General features: G+C 32.8%; 2 protein-coding genes across 2 annotated transcripts; one reads left to right on the forward strand and one right to left on the reverse strand.

Annotated features, from left to right (window-relative positions):
• Nucleotides 1–2,223: 2,223 nt before the first annotated feature.
• On the reverse strand, nucleotides 2,224–2,914 carry LOC131947564 (S-phase kinase-associated protein 1-like). The gene is made up of 2 exons (XM_059308810.1): nucleotides 2,656–2,914; nucleotides 2,224–2,342 (listed from the first exon to the last, which is right to left on the reverse strand). Exons 1-2 carry the CDS (start codon nucleotides 2,912–2,914, stop codon nucleotides 2,224–2,226), a joined length of 378 nt encoding a protein of 125 aa, XP_059164793.1.
• A 14,464-nt stretch (nucleotides 2,915–17,378) lies between these two features.
• On the forward strand, nucleotides 17,379–18,855 carry LOC131947565 (proteinase-activated receptor 1-like). The gene is made up of 2 exons (XM_059308811.1): nucleotides 17,379–17,547; nucleotides 18,161–18,855. The coding sequence occupies exons 1-2, from the start codon at nucleotides 17,379–17,381 to the stop codon at nucleotides 18,853–18,855; spliced, it is 864 nt and encodes a 287-aa protein (XP_059164794.1).
• The last annotated feature ends 209 nt before the right edge of the window (nucleotides 18,856–19,064 follow it).

Here is a 19,064-nt window from a genome sequence, read left to right on the forward strand (position 1 = left end):
AGCCGAGTCAACTCCTTGAAGTCCTCCATCCAAATACGCCAATGCCTTCCTCGCATCCGCCCTTATGTCAAGTGCCCCGCATGAAGGTTTTTTTTTTATAGACGATTAGATCGTGGTACATGTCCATCTACCTGAGTTTATTTTATTGGACTACCTTTGTCTGACGCTAAAACAATACCGTAACCATACCATTACTATATTGGAGACAGCTTTAAAAAGCTACAATCATCATGATATTACCCCCCCCCCCCCCTCCTCCAGTAATATTAGTTTACAACGGTTTTTCGTCAGGCTCAGAGACTGGGCCAAGTGTGAAGGTCAGGAGATGGATCTGGTTGTCAGAAGCTTTTAGTGACGTGAGATGTTAGGGGCATTGTTTGAGAAGTGGGAGCTTATGCCCACCGTGAGGTGGGAGCTTATCCCCACCGTGAAGTTGGAGCTTATCTACACCGTGAGGTTGGAGCTTATCCCCACCGTTAAGTGGGAGCTTATCCATCCAACGGGGAAGTTGGAGCTTATCCCCAGGCAATAATTATACATTAATATTTGAATTTATTTATCAGTAGGGGGATAGGTACGTTAATGATAACAAACAATTAACTAGAGGCGTCGCGATGCGGGGGGAGGGGGGTGCGGATCTCACTGGGTGACACCGATAACGGGGGGGGGGGGGTGACACCAAGATAAATAATTGCAAAATATAAGAGTAAAAATACTTTGTTCAGTTAAACTAATGGTAAATCAGAGTAAAAAAAAAAAACTATTTTAAATATAAATTAATAATCCCTACAAGGGGATGGGGTATGACACCTGCTAAATATAGAAATAAACATTGCTAAATCCAGCTGTATTACTAACCGACAATATATACACATCGTCAATATTAACTGTGAACAATTTAAAGCTATCTTCAGAGGTGATAGTGAAACCGAATGCAAAATTTAAAGAGGATACAAAGCGTAAATGAATTTTTTAATGGTGTATGTACGGGTGTATTTTAGTGTTAAGTCTCACGAATATTTTCTTCAGGAATGCGTTGATATATTTTGTTATATCATTATAAATTAAGATCAGAGGCGTAGCGAGGGGGGAGGGGGGCGGGGGGTGGGGGGTGCGGACCGCACCGGGTGACACCCAAACTCGCTACGCAAGTGATTAATATGTGTGTATTTGTGCAACAATAAAATCGATGCAGACATCCAGGTACGTATTCATGAGCCAGAAATGAAAAACGACTTAGAGATATCATGCATAAATTAAATAATAAGTGTAGAGGTCCGTGGAATAATCACTAATGCTATTGGTCTCCGTTTAGATCCTGAGCGGGGATTAAAGAACAGCGTTATTGTTAAGTTAAATCTGGGATTAGATTTGGTTTTAGTTAAATCGCTTTGTTGATTTGTAATTTATCGTTAGCGTTAAAGAAAGGGCAGTAATAATGTTAATGTGAGAAGATTGAATGTTAGGATTAGCGTTTTACTATTTATGTTAGAGTTAAACCAGGGACAAAGTTGGCTTACTTAACGGTTTGTGTGACCATACTGTAATATTTTTGACCATATTATTGGGACGATGGGTTTTTATAAATATAAATATAATAATCACTATTTTTAAACCCTATAGGCAAAGTACATATTTTTTAAATTACGTGCAAGTACCCCGACGACTTACCCGTATATCTAACTCTTAGTGACTAGTTACACATTTTTTTTACACACGCAAAATGCATACTCACTACATTATCTCTCTTATCAGTTAGATTATAATTTTAATAAGCTAAATACTTAATTAATATGGGATGGTAAACAGTTTGTAAATAATTTTTACTATAGACAAACTATTAATATTTTGATATTAACATGCAATTTTATGTTTATGATTTTAACACAACAGTCACAAACGTTTCGAACCAAAATAAAAATAAAAGTTATTGAACATTAACTGAGTCGCTTCAAGATCAACAAAAGCTATCTATTTTAACATACAATTAGCTCACCTACACTATTTAAAGAGTAAAGTCAACAGTTAGAAACTTCAGTGACGTGTTAAAGTTAAAAAATTAAAAAAATTAAAAAAAAATCTACCAATTAGAGTTTTATATCAATACATTGAAACAAATGTATCTTCTTTCAATGATCTACATTTTCTTGTGAATATTTCTTACAGTGTTAATATCACACTTTGCTTATATATAGTCATGTTGTAATAATATTATAATGTACATCATATACGTATAGTATTAGCGTGAGTTGTACTGCGGCACTGCAGTAACTGGATAGTGTTAAACATTTCATCCTCATCCATACCCAAATCTTCTAACATGGTTTTAATAGTGACAGATTCTGAAAATTTAAAACACATGAGTTATTCTTTAGATAAAATTCCTTAAGCAACCATTGTTGTTTCTTTATGTACACAATGAAAGTACTTACAAGAAACAACATACTGTAACTGGATAGTGGTAAATATATTTTTTATTAGTTACTTCACATCTAAGTATTTTTAAATACATATGGGAAACCAAAATTATATAAAACCGATACCCCAGTTGTAGTAAAACAATTTTGTAAATCCTTATTCATTTTATTTATTATTATTGTAACAAAATAATATTTAAAATGTATCAAACTTTCTAGTGCAAATAGTTTATTACACCAAGCAAGCCTTTGATATCTACGTAGTTGGCAGTCAAAATCAACTCAAACAAGGTGCCCTCGTCAACTTTAAGAAATTCTGTATCCCAGGAGCAAACATCATCTGTTCTTTTTTCTTTGTTTTCATTATCTTCAGGTGGTGGAGGGTCATCCCGATGGAAGGTACACCATTGAATTACCTTCTTTAATATAGCAGCATTAACATTAGGTAGTGGAACAGGTTCATTTTCATCCTGACCCAAACCCAAATATTCTAACATGGTTTTAACAGTGACAGATTGTTTAGCAATCTCAACATTTACTTATTTTACAATTTATGTTATATTCAAATGTAACATTACAAATAAAGTGTGATTCAATGACAGAAGATTTTTTTTTTTTTTTTTTTTTTTTACCTCAGACATGTAATTTACAGCGTCAGTTTGCCTTGTCATGTTCGCTTGAGTAATACAGTTTTCATCAACGGCTTGTGAGGACTGATACAGATTAACATTCATAATACTTCCTTCTTACTCTCATTCATTTTAGATGGTTTACATAATACAAAACGCCTAATTACAATTTTGTTTTTAAACGTGAAAATGCAAATGTGTAATTAAATGGTGATTCAATGGATTGTTTTTATCGGCATGGTGGTTTGAGGGGGTTTGTAGAGGAAAGAAATTTGGGATAAAAAAAAAACATTCTAAATACTACAGAAGCCGGAATATTTTCACTTAAAATCAAACATTCTTCATTTTCAAACATATCTATAGCTGTTCTTCCACATGTTTTTAATCAATTTATTTTAAATGTATTGATGATATACAAATACATAAATACGTTTTTTTTGTACCAGCCAACAACCTAGATGCTGCGAGTTGACGCCAAAGTTGAAAGTTTAAAAAAAAATGTTTACTTTTAAAATGATTTCGATTTGTAAATTTTAAATTACCAGGGGAGACTACACAACAATATACTTAAAAGTCCTTAAAAATATACATTTTATAGATTATACTTAAAAAAACGTGCACAAAATTGAAATTAATATAATTTTTAATGGAATTAACTAAATATAATGATATTTTATAGTATAACAAGTTTTATACTTTAAAACAAATAGAATTTTTTCTTAAATAAAAAAATTAAAGCCTATAGTTTTAAAAGGTAAAATAAAATTTATATAAGACAAATTTATATCAAACAGGGTTTGGTCTATTTTATTGTTGGCATTTTAAGTGGATAATTGATTCACACACATTATAAATAGTATCACCTCAGCAGATACATCACACAGCACAGGCTTTGACGCTTGGCTTGCCTTAAACACACACAGTCACCCTCTCCACGCCTCCTCAGACACATCTCCCCCCTCCCTCTCTGTCCACTTCACCCTCAGGCATGATAACCCCACATCCCCCTTAATTGTTCCAACGACCCCACCACCCACCCCAACATCAATCTCGAATATCTATTCATTTACTTACTTAAAGTTCTAAATCTTGCTTCTTTCCCCTCATCTTGCACACAGCAACCTTTGAAAACTCAATGCGACCCGTATGTAAATAAACACTCTTTCAACTGGTTAACACATTTTGTTTCCCTACATAGAAAAAGCTACACTGTCACTTTGACCCCCCCCCCTTCTCTTTGAACAATTTCCTTTCCACTCCCCACCTGGAGTCCTGACACTTTCATTTGACCTTCACCCCTTTTACTGTTATCCCTTTCAATTTTTTTTATAAACACATACATGACATCATGTAAATATTTATTATGTACATTTGCAAAACCTTTAGCTTTAATTGTTCGAAATTACGAAAAAAAAGGATTAGATATACCTGTTTTAATTGCAAATAAAAGTTTTATTTAAAAAATATCAAACGTAAGAAAATATTTTGGAAAATAATGTACAGATATAGACTAGATCTAGTCGCGTTATCCTAACAAAGGTTTTAGTTACTTTCTGCGCAAAGTGTCCAAGTTGATAGTGTTGCTTTTTCGATTTTCTGTTGTTTTTCCTTTTCTTCTTGTATTTACTAATGTACAAACTTTAATGACATCAATGTAAATTAATTATGTATTGAATATTCTACTATGTAATTATGTCACCACATATATGTTTGATGTTAATTGTTTTAATAGCATGTTGCTATATTTGTGATGTATACATTATCAACAAAAACTGACTGCAAACATATTGGGACGTTGTTGTTGTTGACGCATAACGCTAAGAAAGGTGTTACTGCTGATGATCTTTGCATTGAGCTTCAAGAAGTAGCTCGAAGGCTTCCAAGGTAGAAGGACATTACCCCTCCCAAACCCCAACGGCACGGAATTTCAACCCAGTTTTAATTATTCATCGTTTCTAATAGCATTACGTTTTTTTTAAAAATGTGCAGTTTGAATTTACACAGCGTATTTTACTAAAAAAAAGTTTAGTTTATAAAACTCCCAAAATTACAAAAAATAAATGGCTAAAGATGCACCGTGCGTTTATGATGTTTTACATGGCACCTAGTAAATACAAGTCGTTGTGATTTTTTAAACTAATTTACTTTCCAAAACAGTTTAATATAATCGTGATTTTAGTTTAATTTAAATAGTATAATCGTTTATTAACGTGAGTAATATTTTTTTTTGAAAATTAAAAAGGCTTTTACATACATACTTTTAACATTTGCAAATTGATGTTGTACATTCTGAACAAGTTGAAATTAGCGTCGTTTATTTTGTTTTAATCACCATTTCAAATAGGACATGGCCTACAATATTTTACCATTCGTGTTGATATACATCCAATGTATTAGGCCAAGGCGTTTATTTATCAAATCGGATGTGAGTGGTCAAGGGTTCAAATACTAGATTTTGTGAATCATATTAAGAATAATATGTTTGTGATCATTCATTCGCGATTTTCTAGTGTACATTCATCAAAAAGCAGTTCACCCGTCTGCTCCAGTGATTTCTGATACTTTACTCTGGAAACTTGATCTTGTCACTCCATATAAAAGTAATGTTTGACTACTTCTGTATCAATGCAGTATTAAAAATAATTAATAATTTATTTACCTAATGTTTTTAATAAACTGATAAAAATACATATTTTTAATATGAATATATCAAACTACTTATTGTATTCAACATTATAATATGTTCCAAAAGTTTCAAATAATTATGTCATACATTATTACACGTATTTGCAAACCTAAAAGATTACCTTAAAGACAACTTCCATTTCAATACAGATGCTTCTGAACACTATAACGTTCATTTTTTTTTTAAATAAAGCAAAGTATTATACTTAGCTTCCTTTATTTCCTAACCTCGATTATTGTGTAATACCCAGCAGCTTGTATTTACCTAACCTGGGTTACCCAGCCACCTTTATTTCCTAACGAGGGTGATATCACTATGTCCAGCCGCCCATGGTTAGGTACCCATCAAAGCTGGATGGACTCAAGTCTTACTCGAACTCGGATTCGAACTCGAGGCTAGTCCACTAACGCTTGATCACGCCATCCTTGTACACATTCGAATACAATAAAAATAGAATAGTAGAGTAGTAGAATAGACGAAACAATACGATATGATTAGGATAATCTATGGATTATGATAGTATTAGAATTTAAAGATGTGAAGTGTTTTATTATTTCAACTACACCTCCATCTAGTTTACATCCTGATGTAGATCTCCACTAATCACTGTACTGATCAATTGTATTTCCTATGGTTGAGATTTGGTAAAAAATTAAAACGATGTAAACATTTAAATCCCAGTTTTGTGAAAATACAAATATTAATTTTTTTTTCAATATAAAGTGTTACTAAACTCTGCCGTCTCGCTATTGTCACTTAATATAAACTTAAATTTTTTGACTACTTTAGTACCCATGCAGTATTTAAAAAAAAAACTATTTTTGGGGGTGCCAAAATAAATATGAAATCAATATTATTGGACGGAAACTGTTATAATATATCTTTCCTTTTTTTTTAAATATTGATCAGCTTGGTGTTCTACGATAAACAGATAAAATAATAAAAAAAAATTTGAACATATTAAACTACTTATTTTATTCACTTCGACATACATATTAATTGCGATATATATATATTATTTAATTAGTATGATTACTATTTTTTAACAAGTTGGAAAACTCACATAGTTTCAAATATGTAGCTTCTCTATTTAGGAAATTAGGTCTACCTTCAATAAAGTAAAATAAATTAACCTTTCTTACAATGCTCCACCCTTTTCTCGTAAACATAAATCTTAATTCTTCTATACAACACAGCAATGTTGTACCTGATACATGTGTATTATATTGGTTTATTTTTGTTATATCCCGTATTATAGTTTAAACGAAAGAAGGGAAACAACTTTAAAAAATGTTATCAAAAGAATAAATAAACCAATACCCCAGTTGAAATATACATCCTATGTAAATCCTTGTTGATTTTGTTTTGTTTTGTCTTACCTTAAAAATGTTTTGATATTTATATAAATAATATTTTTAATTAAATTACGAAAGTCATAACTATGTAAGATAATATCGCGTTTATAAAACGAATTCTTTATTATTAATCATGTACTATTTGTTTCTCATTAAACTTATTCATGATTTCTTGTGTTAATTACTAAAAAAAAAAAAAAAAAAAAAAAAAAAAAAAGTTAACCAAACTACTTGCACGCAGGGGTCTGTAACCTGCGGTTCGCGAGTTGCATGCGTTTTTTTTTTGTAATGAAAATATGCGGCTCTCTAGTTTAATAATACTATTTTCTTTTGTTATAGAAACTAAAAAAAAATTATACTAAAAAAACAAAAACTTTAAACACAATTAAAAAACAATGAGAATAGGTGTAGTAGAGTGTATATGGACAGCTGACAGTCGCTGGGCATAAGGCATTATGCCCAGCCCCACAACTATGCTGTGGCCAGCTCTGTGGCAATGGTTCCATGCTTTCTACTACCGAAGTGCACATACAAATGATAGTGGCTCTTTAAAGTCTGGGAAATTTTGTAGATTGTAGCTTTTGGTTCTTCCGTCTCAAAAGGTTGCCGACCCCTGCTCGCACGAACCAAGCCAGCCTAACCATACTACTAATTGCTAGACACAAACAGCCGTACACACACGAACATACATACAGTATGTATAGTGTTTGTTGCAACAAATGTCTTATAGCGATACATTGGGACAGTAAAGTTATTTTTTCGAACCTGAATGTGCGAATGAAGTAGAGTCAACCTGAATCTGAAATTAATAATGTATAACGGCTTTTTACTTTCTCTATCGTTGGTTACAGCACTATGTATAGCGGCTTTTACTTTCTCTATCGTTGGTTACAACACTATGTCCAGCCGCGAAAATGTTTCTTTCTACTACTTTTATTTCCGTATTTCCTCTCAGAAAATGTGTTCATTCAAGAACAAACTACAAAGCCGTATCTGTTTGATGTTGAAGTTTTCTCTCCTAGATGGATTGCTGTCCCCCGCTATCGAGACTCATCTACTTAGGGGTTTAACCTAGGGACTTGTCGGTGAAGCAGTCATGAGCATTACCAACCCGACCACTCCGACCCCCAGGAGTATTGATGATATGTTTCGTAACAGATGACACTTTTAACGAAATATTTTCCTAGTTAATGATACAATATAGGGCCCTACTACCACACGAACTGTTCTATCATACAAGAATAATGTAATTCTATATAATAGTTTCGCTGTCTGTGTATCTATCTGTGTATCTATCTATGTATCTGACAAGAACGCTCTAGAGCAAACACAAGGAAATTAAAAACATGCATAGTAATTCGAAAAACGAAGTATGACGTCGTATAGTAGAAAATAATCTCAAGCCGGAGAGTGCACACAGTAATATGACGTCATTGATTCTCGAGTAAACATTGAATAAAAAGGCAATTTTGTCTAATCTAAGTGGTTTGCGTGAAGAGTTTCTTTCATACAATTCTTCGGGTAGGGGCGAAGCCCCACCCCCGCTTAAGAACGTCTGACCCCCCCCCTCCCTAACTCATAAGAAATTTCCTCATCGATACTCTATAAAAAAAATTACCTCCTAATTAATGTGTATAATCTAAAAAGTGGTTTTCTAGCAATTTCTTTAATGCAATTCTTCGGGTAGTGGCTAAGCGCGACACCAGTGTTTCTTTCAGACTTTTTCCTCCCCGGAGAGGGGTGGGGGTACTTGAAATTTTCGGGGGCGTGGGTAGAATTTTCGGGGAGGGGGCGGACACTGGAAAAAGTATATAATTATATTTCGTTGAATGGGACGGTAGACATGTTTTTTTGGGTGGTGGGGGTGGGGGTGTTGTGTGTGGGGGGGTGGTGGGGGTGGGGGGTGTGGGGTGGTTTTAGTTTAGAGAAAAGAGACAGCACTATCAGCCTAGCGCCCGTTGTACCCTTCCTCAACGGTCCATTTTTCTCGTGTATAATGTTTATGGATTTTGCCATGATTCTTTAAGATTTGCAAAAAGATGTTTAAAATGTTTGAAACGTGTAAGATTTTTTTTTTAAATGGCAAGCGATATAATTATAGTTATACTTGTAAAAATTAAAGCTGTTTGGGAACCATCAATTACAATCAGTTTCATATTATTAAAAAAATATATATAAGATTATTAAAAGCCGTTTTGAATTAATGTATATATTCAAAAAAATAATCATACAAATAAAGTAATTACCAAGGAATGTAATAATTTATATGCACAAGAGAGAACATGGCGCAGGATTTAAGCAGAGGGCACCTAGATCTATCGAAGAGATCCACAAGTTTGCTGAGAGAATGATGGGTACCCCTGATGTTAGAATTGATATTCACCTGAACAAGTACATCTGGTCCCAGAGCATTAGACATGTTCCTTACAGGGTACTTGTTTGTCTTGCACGCAAGCGCAATGAAGATGAGGATACAAATCACAGACTGTACACCCTAGATACACATGTTCCTTGTCCCGAATTTGAGGGAAAACAAATCATTAAAAAAACATAGACTTTAATTGTTTGGTCAGCCATTTTAGTTATCTGGTGCTTTACAACATTAAGTAGTTAGCCTCGTCCATTCATTAAAGTCCTCCATCCAAATTCGTCAATGTCATTATATGCTGTTGAGTTTTTAATGTTTGGTTCAAGTAGTTGCTAATTGGTTGGCGTACAGGCCGGTTGTGTTGATAAGCCCACGGTCAGGTCGTGAGCTGACTCCAGAGATCCATGTACATGTTGGTTTGATGAATAGCTGCATGTTGCTTTAGCTACATATATATAATAAGACCCTTTCAATAATGGATACGACTGGCCTGTAAGTACTGCATGTGGAGAATGAGATATTGTTTACTACCATTAAAGGACAGTTATACATTTATTTTTACCAGACTCATACCCTACAAAATTTCAAGTGTTTTATTTCTTGCTCAACTTTTTATCGGCTGTTGATTTTGGACTAAGTGGCATGTACATTTGAATGGCTGATAATGAAAGAGTAATTTATATGTGCATGTTTTTCTTTCATTTGTTTCAACCGAGTGATTTGTTTTCGCATCATATTCCATTTTTATTTTTACCCTAACAGTCCAAAGTGATCTATTTTCTGTATATTTGAATGTAGGTTTTAACTTATTGTGCTTTGCTTGGTTGAGCGATTGCTCTCATGTTTTCTTACGGTTACACATTAGATTCTGGATCATTGGCAATTTAAATTTCTTGTTGTTTTTCACATAAATGTTTTTCAAAATTATTTATTTGTACATAAGTAAAGAAAATGTATGTGAGTTGCAAGTCAGGAGGCATATGCAGTTACAATATTTAGTTGACAACCTACTGCTATTAATGTTAAAGATTGCAGAGATATAAAATTATCAAGTTATTTTTAGTTTCAGACTTATTTTTGTTTAATTGTACAATTGTGCTGAAAATCTCAGCAGATGATAATTTAAATGAAACCATTGTTGTATCAGTAAGAAAATACTGCAAATAAAAATTTCAAAGCTGATCCTATCTGTTACTGTTCACTGGTTTACCAGCCTGTGAAAGAAATGTCACAAATGGCACTTAACGTTATCAGTGTCTGCTTAGAACAGTGGTTCCCAACCTTTTTCGAGTGGCGACCCCCTTTTCTGACTCTAGTGTCATGGACTTTCAAGTTTAATCAATCAATTATCCCGTAACACCATCAATGTTTGGTGGTGTATGTGTGTGTGGTGGGGGGGGGGGGGGGGGGTCATTAAGGGATCAAATGGAATTATTTTCATATTTTGTCCTGTGATCTATTTTGATTTTTGATGCTTTTAAAAATGTTGTAATGGCCAGCCGAGTCCATTCCTTGAAGTCCTCCATCCATATTCGTCAATGTCTTCCTCGTATCCTCTCTCCTGTAACATGAAGGTTTTGATACACGGTTACACAAATGTATAACACTTTATTCCTGAAAAAAACGTATTTAACTGGCAAAACACAATTTAAAGAAGTAGTTTTAATTATCCATCTTTTTACTTTCTCGTATATACGAGGTATAGAGAAAGTCTTGTAATCGTGCAAAAAAAATCGAGATTGTTACAAATCTCGACGTTTTATACCTCACTGATACGAAAAAACATAGTTTTGCAATCTTGTCCGTATGTCTGGGTGTCTGTCTGTGTGTGTGTGTGTGTGTGTTTGTGTGTCCGTGTGTAAACACGATAACTTGAGTACCGTAACAGCTAGGTTGATGAAATTTAATATATATGTATTTTATCAAAATCGTAGATCCGTATCATCTTTTGAGCGACTTCCGATAACCGGAAGTGGTACTTTTCCTACTTTGAATTTTTCAAAAGCCTTTAACTTGAGTACTATTTCAGATAGATTAATGAAATGTCACATGTTAGTAAAAGATCTAATTCTCCACCTTCTGTTAAATTTTGAGTAATTTCCGTTGACCGGAAGTAGTAATTTACGCTAATTCCGATTTTTAAAAAAGTAATGTAAAATTTTAAAGTACTAATAATATTGCGCAATATTATGCACTTTTTTATTTGGTGTTCGCTTGGTGTGCAATTCTTTTGTCTACGAGATTTTATTCTATTTTTAAAACTTTAAGTATTTAAAATGGATTAGAAATCATGTCTATAGCCCGAGTTCCCATCCCCTGTTATTTTATATAAGAATATTCGATAAAGTTTAGGGGAGATCACTCCCAATTTCTTTAAATGTGCAGTTTGAATTTACAAAGCATATTTTACTAAAACTAGCTTAGTTTATAACACTCTGAATATTAAAAAAAAATAAATGACTAAAGACGCACCGTGCATTTATGATGTTTTGCATGTCATCTAGTAAATATAAGCCGTTGTAATTTTTTAAATTAATTGATTTTCCGAAACAGGGTAATCTAAATTATAACGGGAATTTAATTAAAATATTGTAATCGTTTATTTACGTGTGTAATGTACTATTTTGAAAATTAAGACGGCTTTTACTTACATACATTTAACATTTGGAAATTGACATTGCACATTCTAAACAAGTTGAAATAAGCGTCGTTAATTTTGTTTTTAATCACCATTTGAAATCGGACATGCTCTACAATAGTTTAGAATTCGTGTTGATATACATGCAATGTATTTGGCCAAGGCGCTTATTTCTCATATCGGGTGTGAGCGGTCGAGGGTTCAGATATCAGATTTTGTGAATCAGATTAAGAATAATAGGAATGTGATCATTCATTCGCGATTTGCTAGTGTAAATTCATCAAAGAGCAGTTCACCTGTCAGCTCTAGTGATTTCTGATACTTAACTCTGGTAACTTGATCTTGTCACTACAAAAGTTATGTTTGCCTACTCTTGTACTAATGCAGTATTAAAAAGAATTAAATATTTTATTTACTTAATGTTTTTAATAAACTGATAAAAATACATATTTTTAATATGAATATATCAAACTACGTATTGTATTCAGCATTATAATATGTTCCAAAAGTTTTAAATAATTATGCCATACATTATTACACGTATTTGCAAACCTAAAAGATTACCTTGAAGAAGACTGCCATTTCAATTCTGATGCCTGTGAACACTTTAACGTTCAATTTTTTTTTTAAAATAAAGCAAAGTATTATACTTAGCCGCATTTATTAATACCAAGCATCGTAACCTTGGTTACCCAGCCGCCTTTATGTCCTAGCAAGGGTGATATTGCTATGTCCAGTCGCCCATCAAAGCTGGATGGACGGAAGTCTTACTCAAACCCGGATTCGAACTTGAGACTAGTGTACTAACGCTTGATCACGCCATCCCTGTACACATTCGGATAAAGTAGAAATATAATAGTAGAATAGACGATACAATACGATATGATTAGGATAATCTATGGATTATGATAGTATTAGAACTTGAAGATGTTAAGTGTTTTATTATTTCAACCACACCTCCATCTATAACCCGATGTAGATCTCCACTAACCACTTCAAATATTTTATACAACACAACAGCTAACCACTTTAAATATTTTATACAACACAACAGCTAACAACTACATACATATTGTAATGATCAATTGTATGATTGTATTTCCTATGGTCGAGATTTGGTAAAAATTGAAAGCGATGTAAATATTTAAATCCCAGTTTTGTGAAAATACAAATATAAATTATTTTTTTCAATATAAAGTGTTATTTAACCCTGCCGTCTCGTTCTTATCACTTTATATAAACTTAATTGTGTGACTACTTTAGTAAACATGCAGTATTTAAAAAAAACGTATTTTTGGGGTGCCAAAATAAATATGAAATCAATATTATTGGACAAAAACTGTTAAAATATATATTTCCTTTTTTTTTTTAAATAATGATTATTTTATTAGATTGATGTTCTACGATAAACAGATAAAATTAGATTTTCTAAAATTTGAACATATTAAACTACTTATTTTATACACTTTGACATACATATTAATTATATATTAATTTGAAAATAAAACAATAATTTATTTGTTTCTTTTATTGCAATTTAATGTGCTTCTATTGTAAATAATTTTAACAACAAAGTTGTAATTTGTTTCCCTTTAATTTTTCAATTTAAAAAATCGGAAAAAAATGTATTTCTAAATATTTCTATTCTCAACACAGCAATATGTTCTAAAAGTTCAAACAACTATACAATACACTAATAAACACATTTGCGAAACCTAAAAGATTACCGTAAGGGACTACCATTTCAACTTGGATGCTTGTGGACACTATGACTTTCACATTTTGAAGAGTGAAATCGACAGTTAGAAACTGCAATGATTAGTTAAAGTTTAAAAATTAAAAAAAAAACATTTCCCAATTAGTAATTTTAAACAAAAACATCTTTTTTCAATAATCCACACTGTCCTTGTGAATATTTCTTATATTTCTTATTTCTTATATTTCTTATTTCTTATAGTGTAAATGCCACACTTTGCTTTCCTATAGTCATGTTGTAACAATATTAGATTGTACAGCATGTACGTATAGTTTTAGTGTGAGTAGTACGACAGCAATGTTGAAACTGGCTAAAGTTTAATATTTATTTAATAAGTTACTTCCCATCTATGTAGTTTCTAATACATATGGGAAACAACTTTAAACTATTATAACAAAATAAAATAAAACAAATAGACGAGTAGTTATAAAACAATTGTGAAAATCATTGTTCATTTCATATATTTATTATTGTGAAAAAATATTTTTTTTTAATGTAGCAAACTGTCTATTGCTAATAGTGTTTTGATTTTAAAAAATAAGTTATCTATAATAAATAAACGAAACTTTCATTGTTTTAAATGACTTATATTTTATAGAACTAAAAATCTAAAGATAATCAATGGGTTACAGTTTTAATATCGGTAATACAAAAAGTTGTTGTTTTCAAAGGATTGAAAAAAAAAGGTTTTCTTTAAATTTGTTTTTTGCTGGGGTGGTTGGGGTGAAGAGGTATGACCTCATAAGTGGAGTTGAAATAAATTTCGGGATAAGGAAAATAATTTTGTTATATTTTATTTTTATTTTTAACTATTAGTTAATCACTTATTAATCACATCAAATAGCATTTTCAGGTTGAAAAATAAAATTGTAATTATACGCTTTGTATCATGTATAAGTAAACCATCTTAAAATAAAAGTACATGTCAGAAAACAGTATAACTATTGTAAATCTGTATCAGTTCTCACAGCCGATGATGAAAACCCTAAAACTAAACACAACATGGCAAGGCAAACTGACATGAAATTACATGTCTGAGACACAAAAATATTTTAAAAGATTGTGTCAATGTAATAAAACCAGATTATTTAGTTTACCAAATTACGTACACGGACCCAGCCAACCCAACCATACAACTAATTGCTAGACACAAGCACATTTCCAACTGACCGCATACTTAACAGATAGACACACCTCTGTGATTACTGAAAATAAAATTAAACTTTTACTCATCCAACAATACATGTTGTATATATGGCGTTGTCTGAGAGAGAGAGAGAGAGAGAGAGAGAGAGAGAGAGAGAGAGAGAGAGAGAGAGAGCGAGAGAAAGAGAGATAGAGATTTATTACGTTTGTTACTTTATTGTTTTTAACAAGCTATATTTAACTTGTTTCCCTTGTCTGTCTGTCTTCCTCATGTATGTTACCTGCTATCATTGGACTTTTGTTTTCACGGTACTAGATTTTGTAAAGTCCCTCTTCTTTCATTAAATATTTTTATGTATGTAATAATATATGTCATTGTTTACTTACACTTAACAATGGGCAGGTGGATTGTGAACTAAACTCACACTATACTAAACTCACGAGATATACTAAATTCACTATATAATAAACTCATGATATATTACACTAACAACATACTAAACTTACGATATACTACATTTACTATATACTAAATTCACAATCTACTAAACGCTCGATATACTAAACATGAAAGTAAATGTTTTTTTTTCATGTTTTACCATGTCTCTCTGCAGTCACCCTTCATATCATGTACACTCTTTCGATATCAGAAAAAACATTGAATCCACACCAAATGTAACCAGGGTTGAACATCAAAGCTGGCACAAATCCAAGATGTAATTTTTTTTGTGTTGATATATATATATATATATATATATATATATATATATATATATATATATGTATATATATATATATATATATATATATATATATATATATATATATATATATATATATATATATATATATATATATTTAACATCGTTCATTCTTCATGACATTATCAGTGATGACGTCAGGAATTGGATGGAGATTGTTTTCTTTGTCATTGCCTCTGGCGTCAAATCTTTCTTTGGGTCGATAGCCAATGTCATGGTCGTCATAGTCTTTTGGAAACAGGTTTGTTCTAACATTTTGTTGATGTAATCTTTTATTATGACAATTTCTGTTGAATAGAACGCTACAAATATTAGAACCGCATGCCTGGGTTACAACTTCAGTTCAAGGTTGTAAATATGAAACGAGAAAGGGCACATCAACTTACAATTACTTACATATAATATCATCAGTGGCGGAGCCAGGATCGTCTCAAGGTGTGGGGGGGGGGGGTCCCAATTTTTACCCGGGGACAAACTTTCGATTTGCACCCGCCCCCTCAGACTTTTGATTTGCACCCCGCCCTCAGACTTTCGATTTGCACCCCCCTCATACTTTATATATATATATATATATATATATATATATATATATATATATATATATATATATATATATATATATATATATATATATATATATATATATATATATGTATATATATATATATATATATATATATATATATATGTATATATATATATATATATATATATATATATATATATATATATATATATATATATATATATATATATATATATATATATATATATGTATATATATGTATATATATATATACATATATATATATATATACCGAGGGGTCTATGGGGGGTTATGACCTACGCCACTGAATATCATATCACGTTAGGGATTATTATTTGCGGGCCCTAAATAAAACCTAGTGCTTTTATACCATGCGTAACTGGGTGAGTTAATCGAAAAAATTTTTCTCTACGAAAAATACAACTTTCATTGCGTGAATACAAGGACTATAACAACACAATACAACAATCAGACTTCTAAATTGGCGGCAGGAAACAACAAACCCTAATAAATTCCAATAGCTAAAAGGTATAGACACTCTGTTCAGAAAGTGAATTGTTAATATAATTAATCATTATGTAGACTCTTCCAGGGGAGCCGAATTTAATATTTATTTCTACTAGATATCTATTTAGCTTAAAGTCATTGAAGACGTTATTGTGATTAGTGGAATAAATAATCTAACAAAAGACGTCATCTTTAAGCCAACAAGGTTAACAAAGTCTAATCAATTATGTCATCTTTAGGCCAACAAATTTAGCAAAGTCTAATCAAATATATTATCTTTAAGACAACAAAGTTAACAAAGTATAATCACAGAGGCTATCATTAAGCCAACAAAGTTAACAGAGTGTAGTCTAAGATTTCATCTTTAAGCCAATAAAGTTAAAAAGTCTAACAGATGATGTCATCTTTAAGCTAACAAAGTTAATAAAGTCTAATCAAAAATGTCATTTTTAAGCCAACAAAGTTAACAAAATCTAATCAAAGATGTCATTTTAAGCCAACAAAGTTAACAAAATCTAATCAAAGATGTTATCTTTAAGCCAACAAAGTTAACAAAGTCTAATCAAAGATGACGTTTCAGGGTTTCAGTGAGTCTGTCAACATCAGCCTCCTGGGTCTGGCCGTGGCTGACCTGGGGTCACTCCTGTCCCTAGTCTGGATGAGCATCTGTTTCAACCCGCTGTTTCATTACTCGGATATATCTTTCGAGTCCATTGATATACAGTACATAACGGCAGGTACGTACATTACATGATAGAAGTATTGTATGTTATACATGTACTGACAGAAGATTCTAGATACGTATTTGAAACCAAAGTTTAATTGCTGTTTTAGTTGTGCGTTAGCGACGTAAACACTATATTTAGAATAATGTTCATATGCGTAACATCTAAAGATTATTTCAACAATTGGCAGTTCAATTAATTTCCACCTGTTTCTATGATCGTGCAATGCTAAGGTATAGTGTTGTCAGCACTACACAAGAGCGACTTTTAACCCCCCGAATTAACTTAACACACTGATAAGTAACATTGTGGCGGAGTTACGAGAGTGCAAACAGTTTCTTCCAGACTTTTTTCTCCAGGGGGGGGGGGGGGGCACTTGAAATTTTCGGGTCTGGGGGGGGGGGGGGGGCGGACTGTTAAAAGTATATATTCTCTATATAAATATTATTTCGTTCGTGCGAGCAGTAGACTTTCTTCGGGGGTGGGGGGGGGGTGGGCCTATTTCCTTTAAAAATAATTACACAATAGTAATCGACAGATAAATGACGTGTTTCTTTGTATTTTATTTAATGATCAGTTTCACATGTTTACGTTATCGGAATGTCTTTTGATATAACGTCTGCAGGCTGGCCTCACGTCTGCTTTGCCAGAATCACCAGCTGGATCACAGCCTTCATCACCCTAGAGAGATGCCTGTGTATCGCCACGCCTCACAGGGTCAAACAGTTCCTCACGCCAAAGAGGACGCTCACCATCATCCTCCTCATCTACCTCTTCCTCGGCGTCGCGCCCGTCTACTACGCCCTCCGCATCGGTCCACACTTCAACGTCAACAGAAAGAAAACACTTGACTGGTTGGTGTATGCAGATTACGGCACCACTGTTGAAAACGTTTCTTTTTCCATCACGGTATTTGCACAGCTATCCTCCTGCGCATGCGTTATAACCTGCACGGTCGTTTTAATTATAAATCTGACCCGGATGTCCAAATGGCGCAAGACTAATTTAGAACCTTCCTCAGCGAAACAGATGATGTCTAGTCGCGATAAACGGGTTGTACTGATGATAGCTTCCATTTCTTGTATCTTCATCGCGTGTTTCCTACCCAGTGCAATCAACCTGATAATGATGCTGCACTTTTCCCCCAACTACAGCATCGTGGGCCCGTACCAGAACAGTTTCCATGTGTCGTGGTCCATCCTCAACACGCTGGAGGCCACCAACAGCTCCGTCAGCGTGCTGGTGTACTACAAGATGAGCAGCAAATTTAGGTTCGTCTTTAGGGAAACGTTTTGTACAACACGTTCAACTGGAAACTAAAGCCTTGGATTATTTCATCACGTGGGAGTTAATTTTAAATCCAGAAAACATTTACCTATCATTGAGAATCCAGAACCGTATTTCAAGTCACGGAGAAACAAAGAATTGATAAAGTGGAAGTCAAGATGTAGTTTAAGCCTTTTTTTTAACATCATGCCAGTAAAATTTGGTTGAATTTTATTGAAATAAAAAAAAGTACAAACGTGAAA

This window comes from Physella acuta, unplaced genomic scaffold (assembly GCF_028476545.2).
Source record: "Physella acuta isolate Inbredline_101_S28 unplaced genomic scaffold, ASM2847654v3 ptg000600l, whole genome shotgun sequence".
Taxonomy (NCBI): domain Eukaryota; kingdom Metazoa; phylum Mollusca; class Gastropoda; family Physidae; genus Physella; species Physella acuta.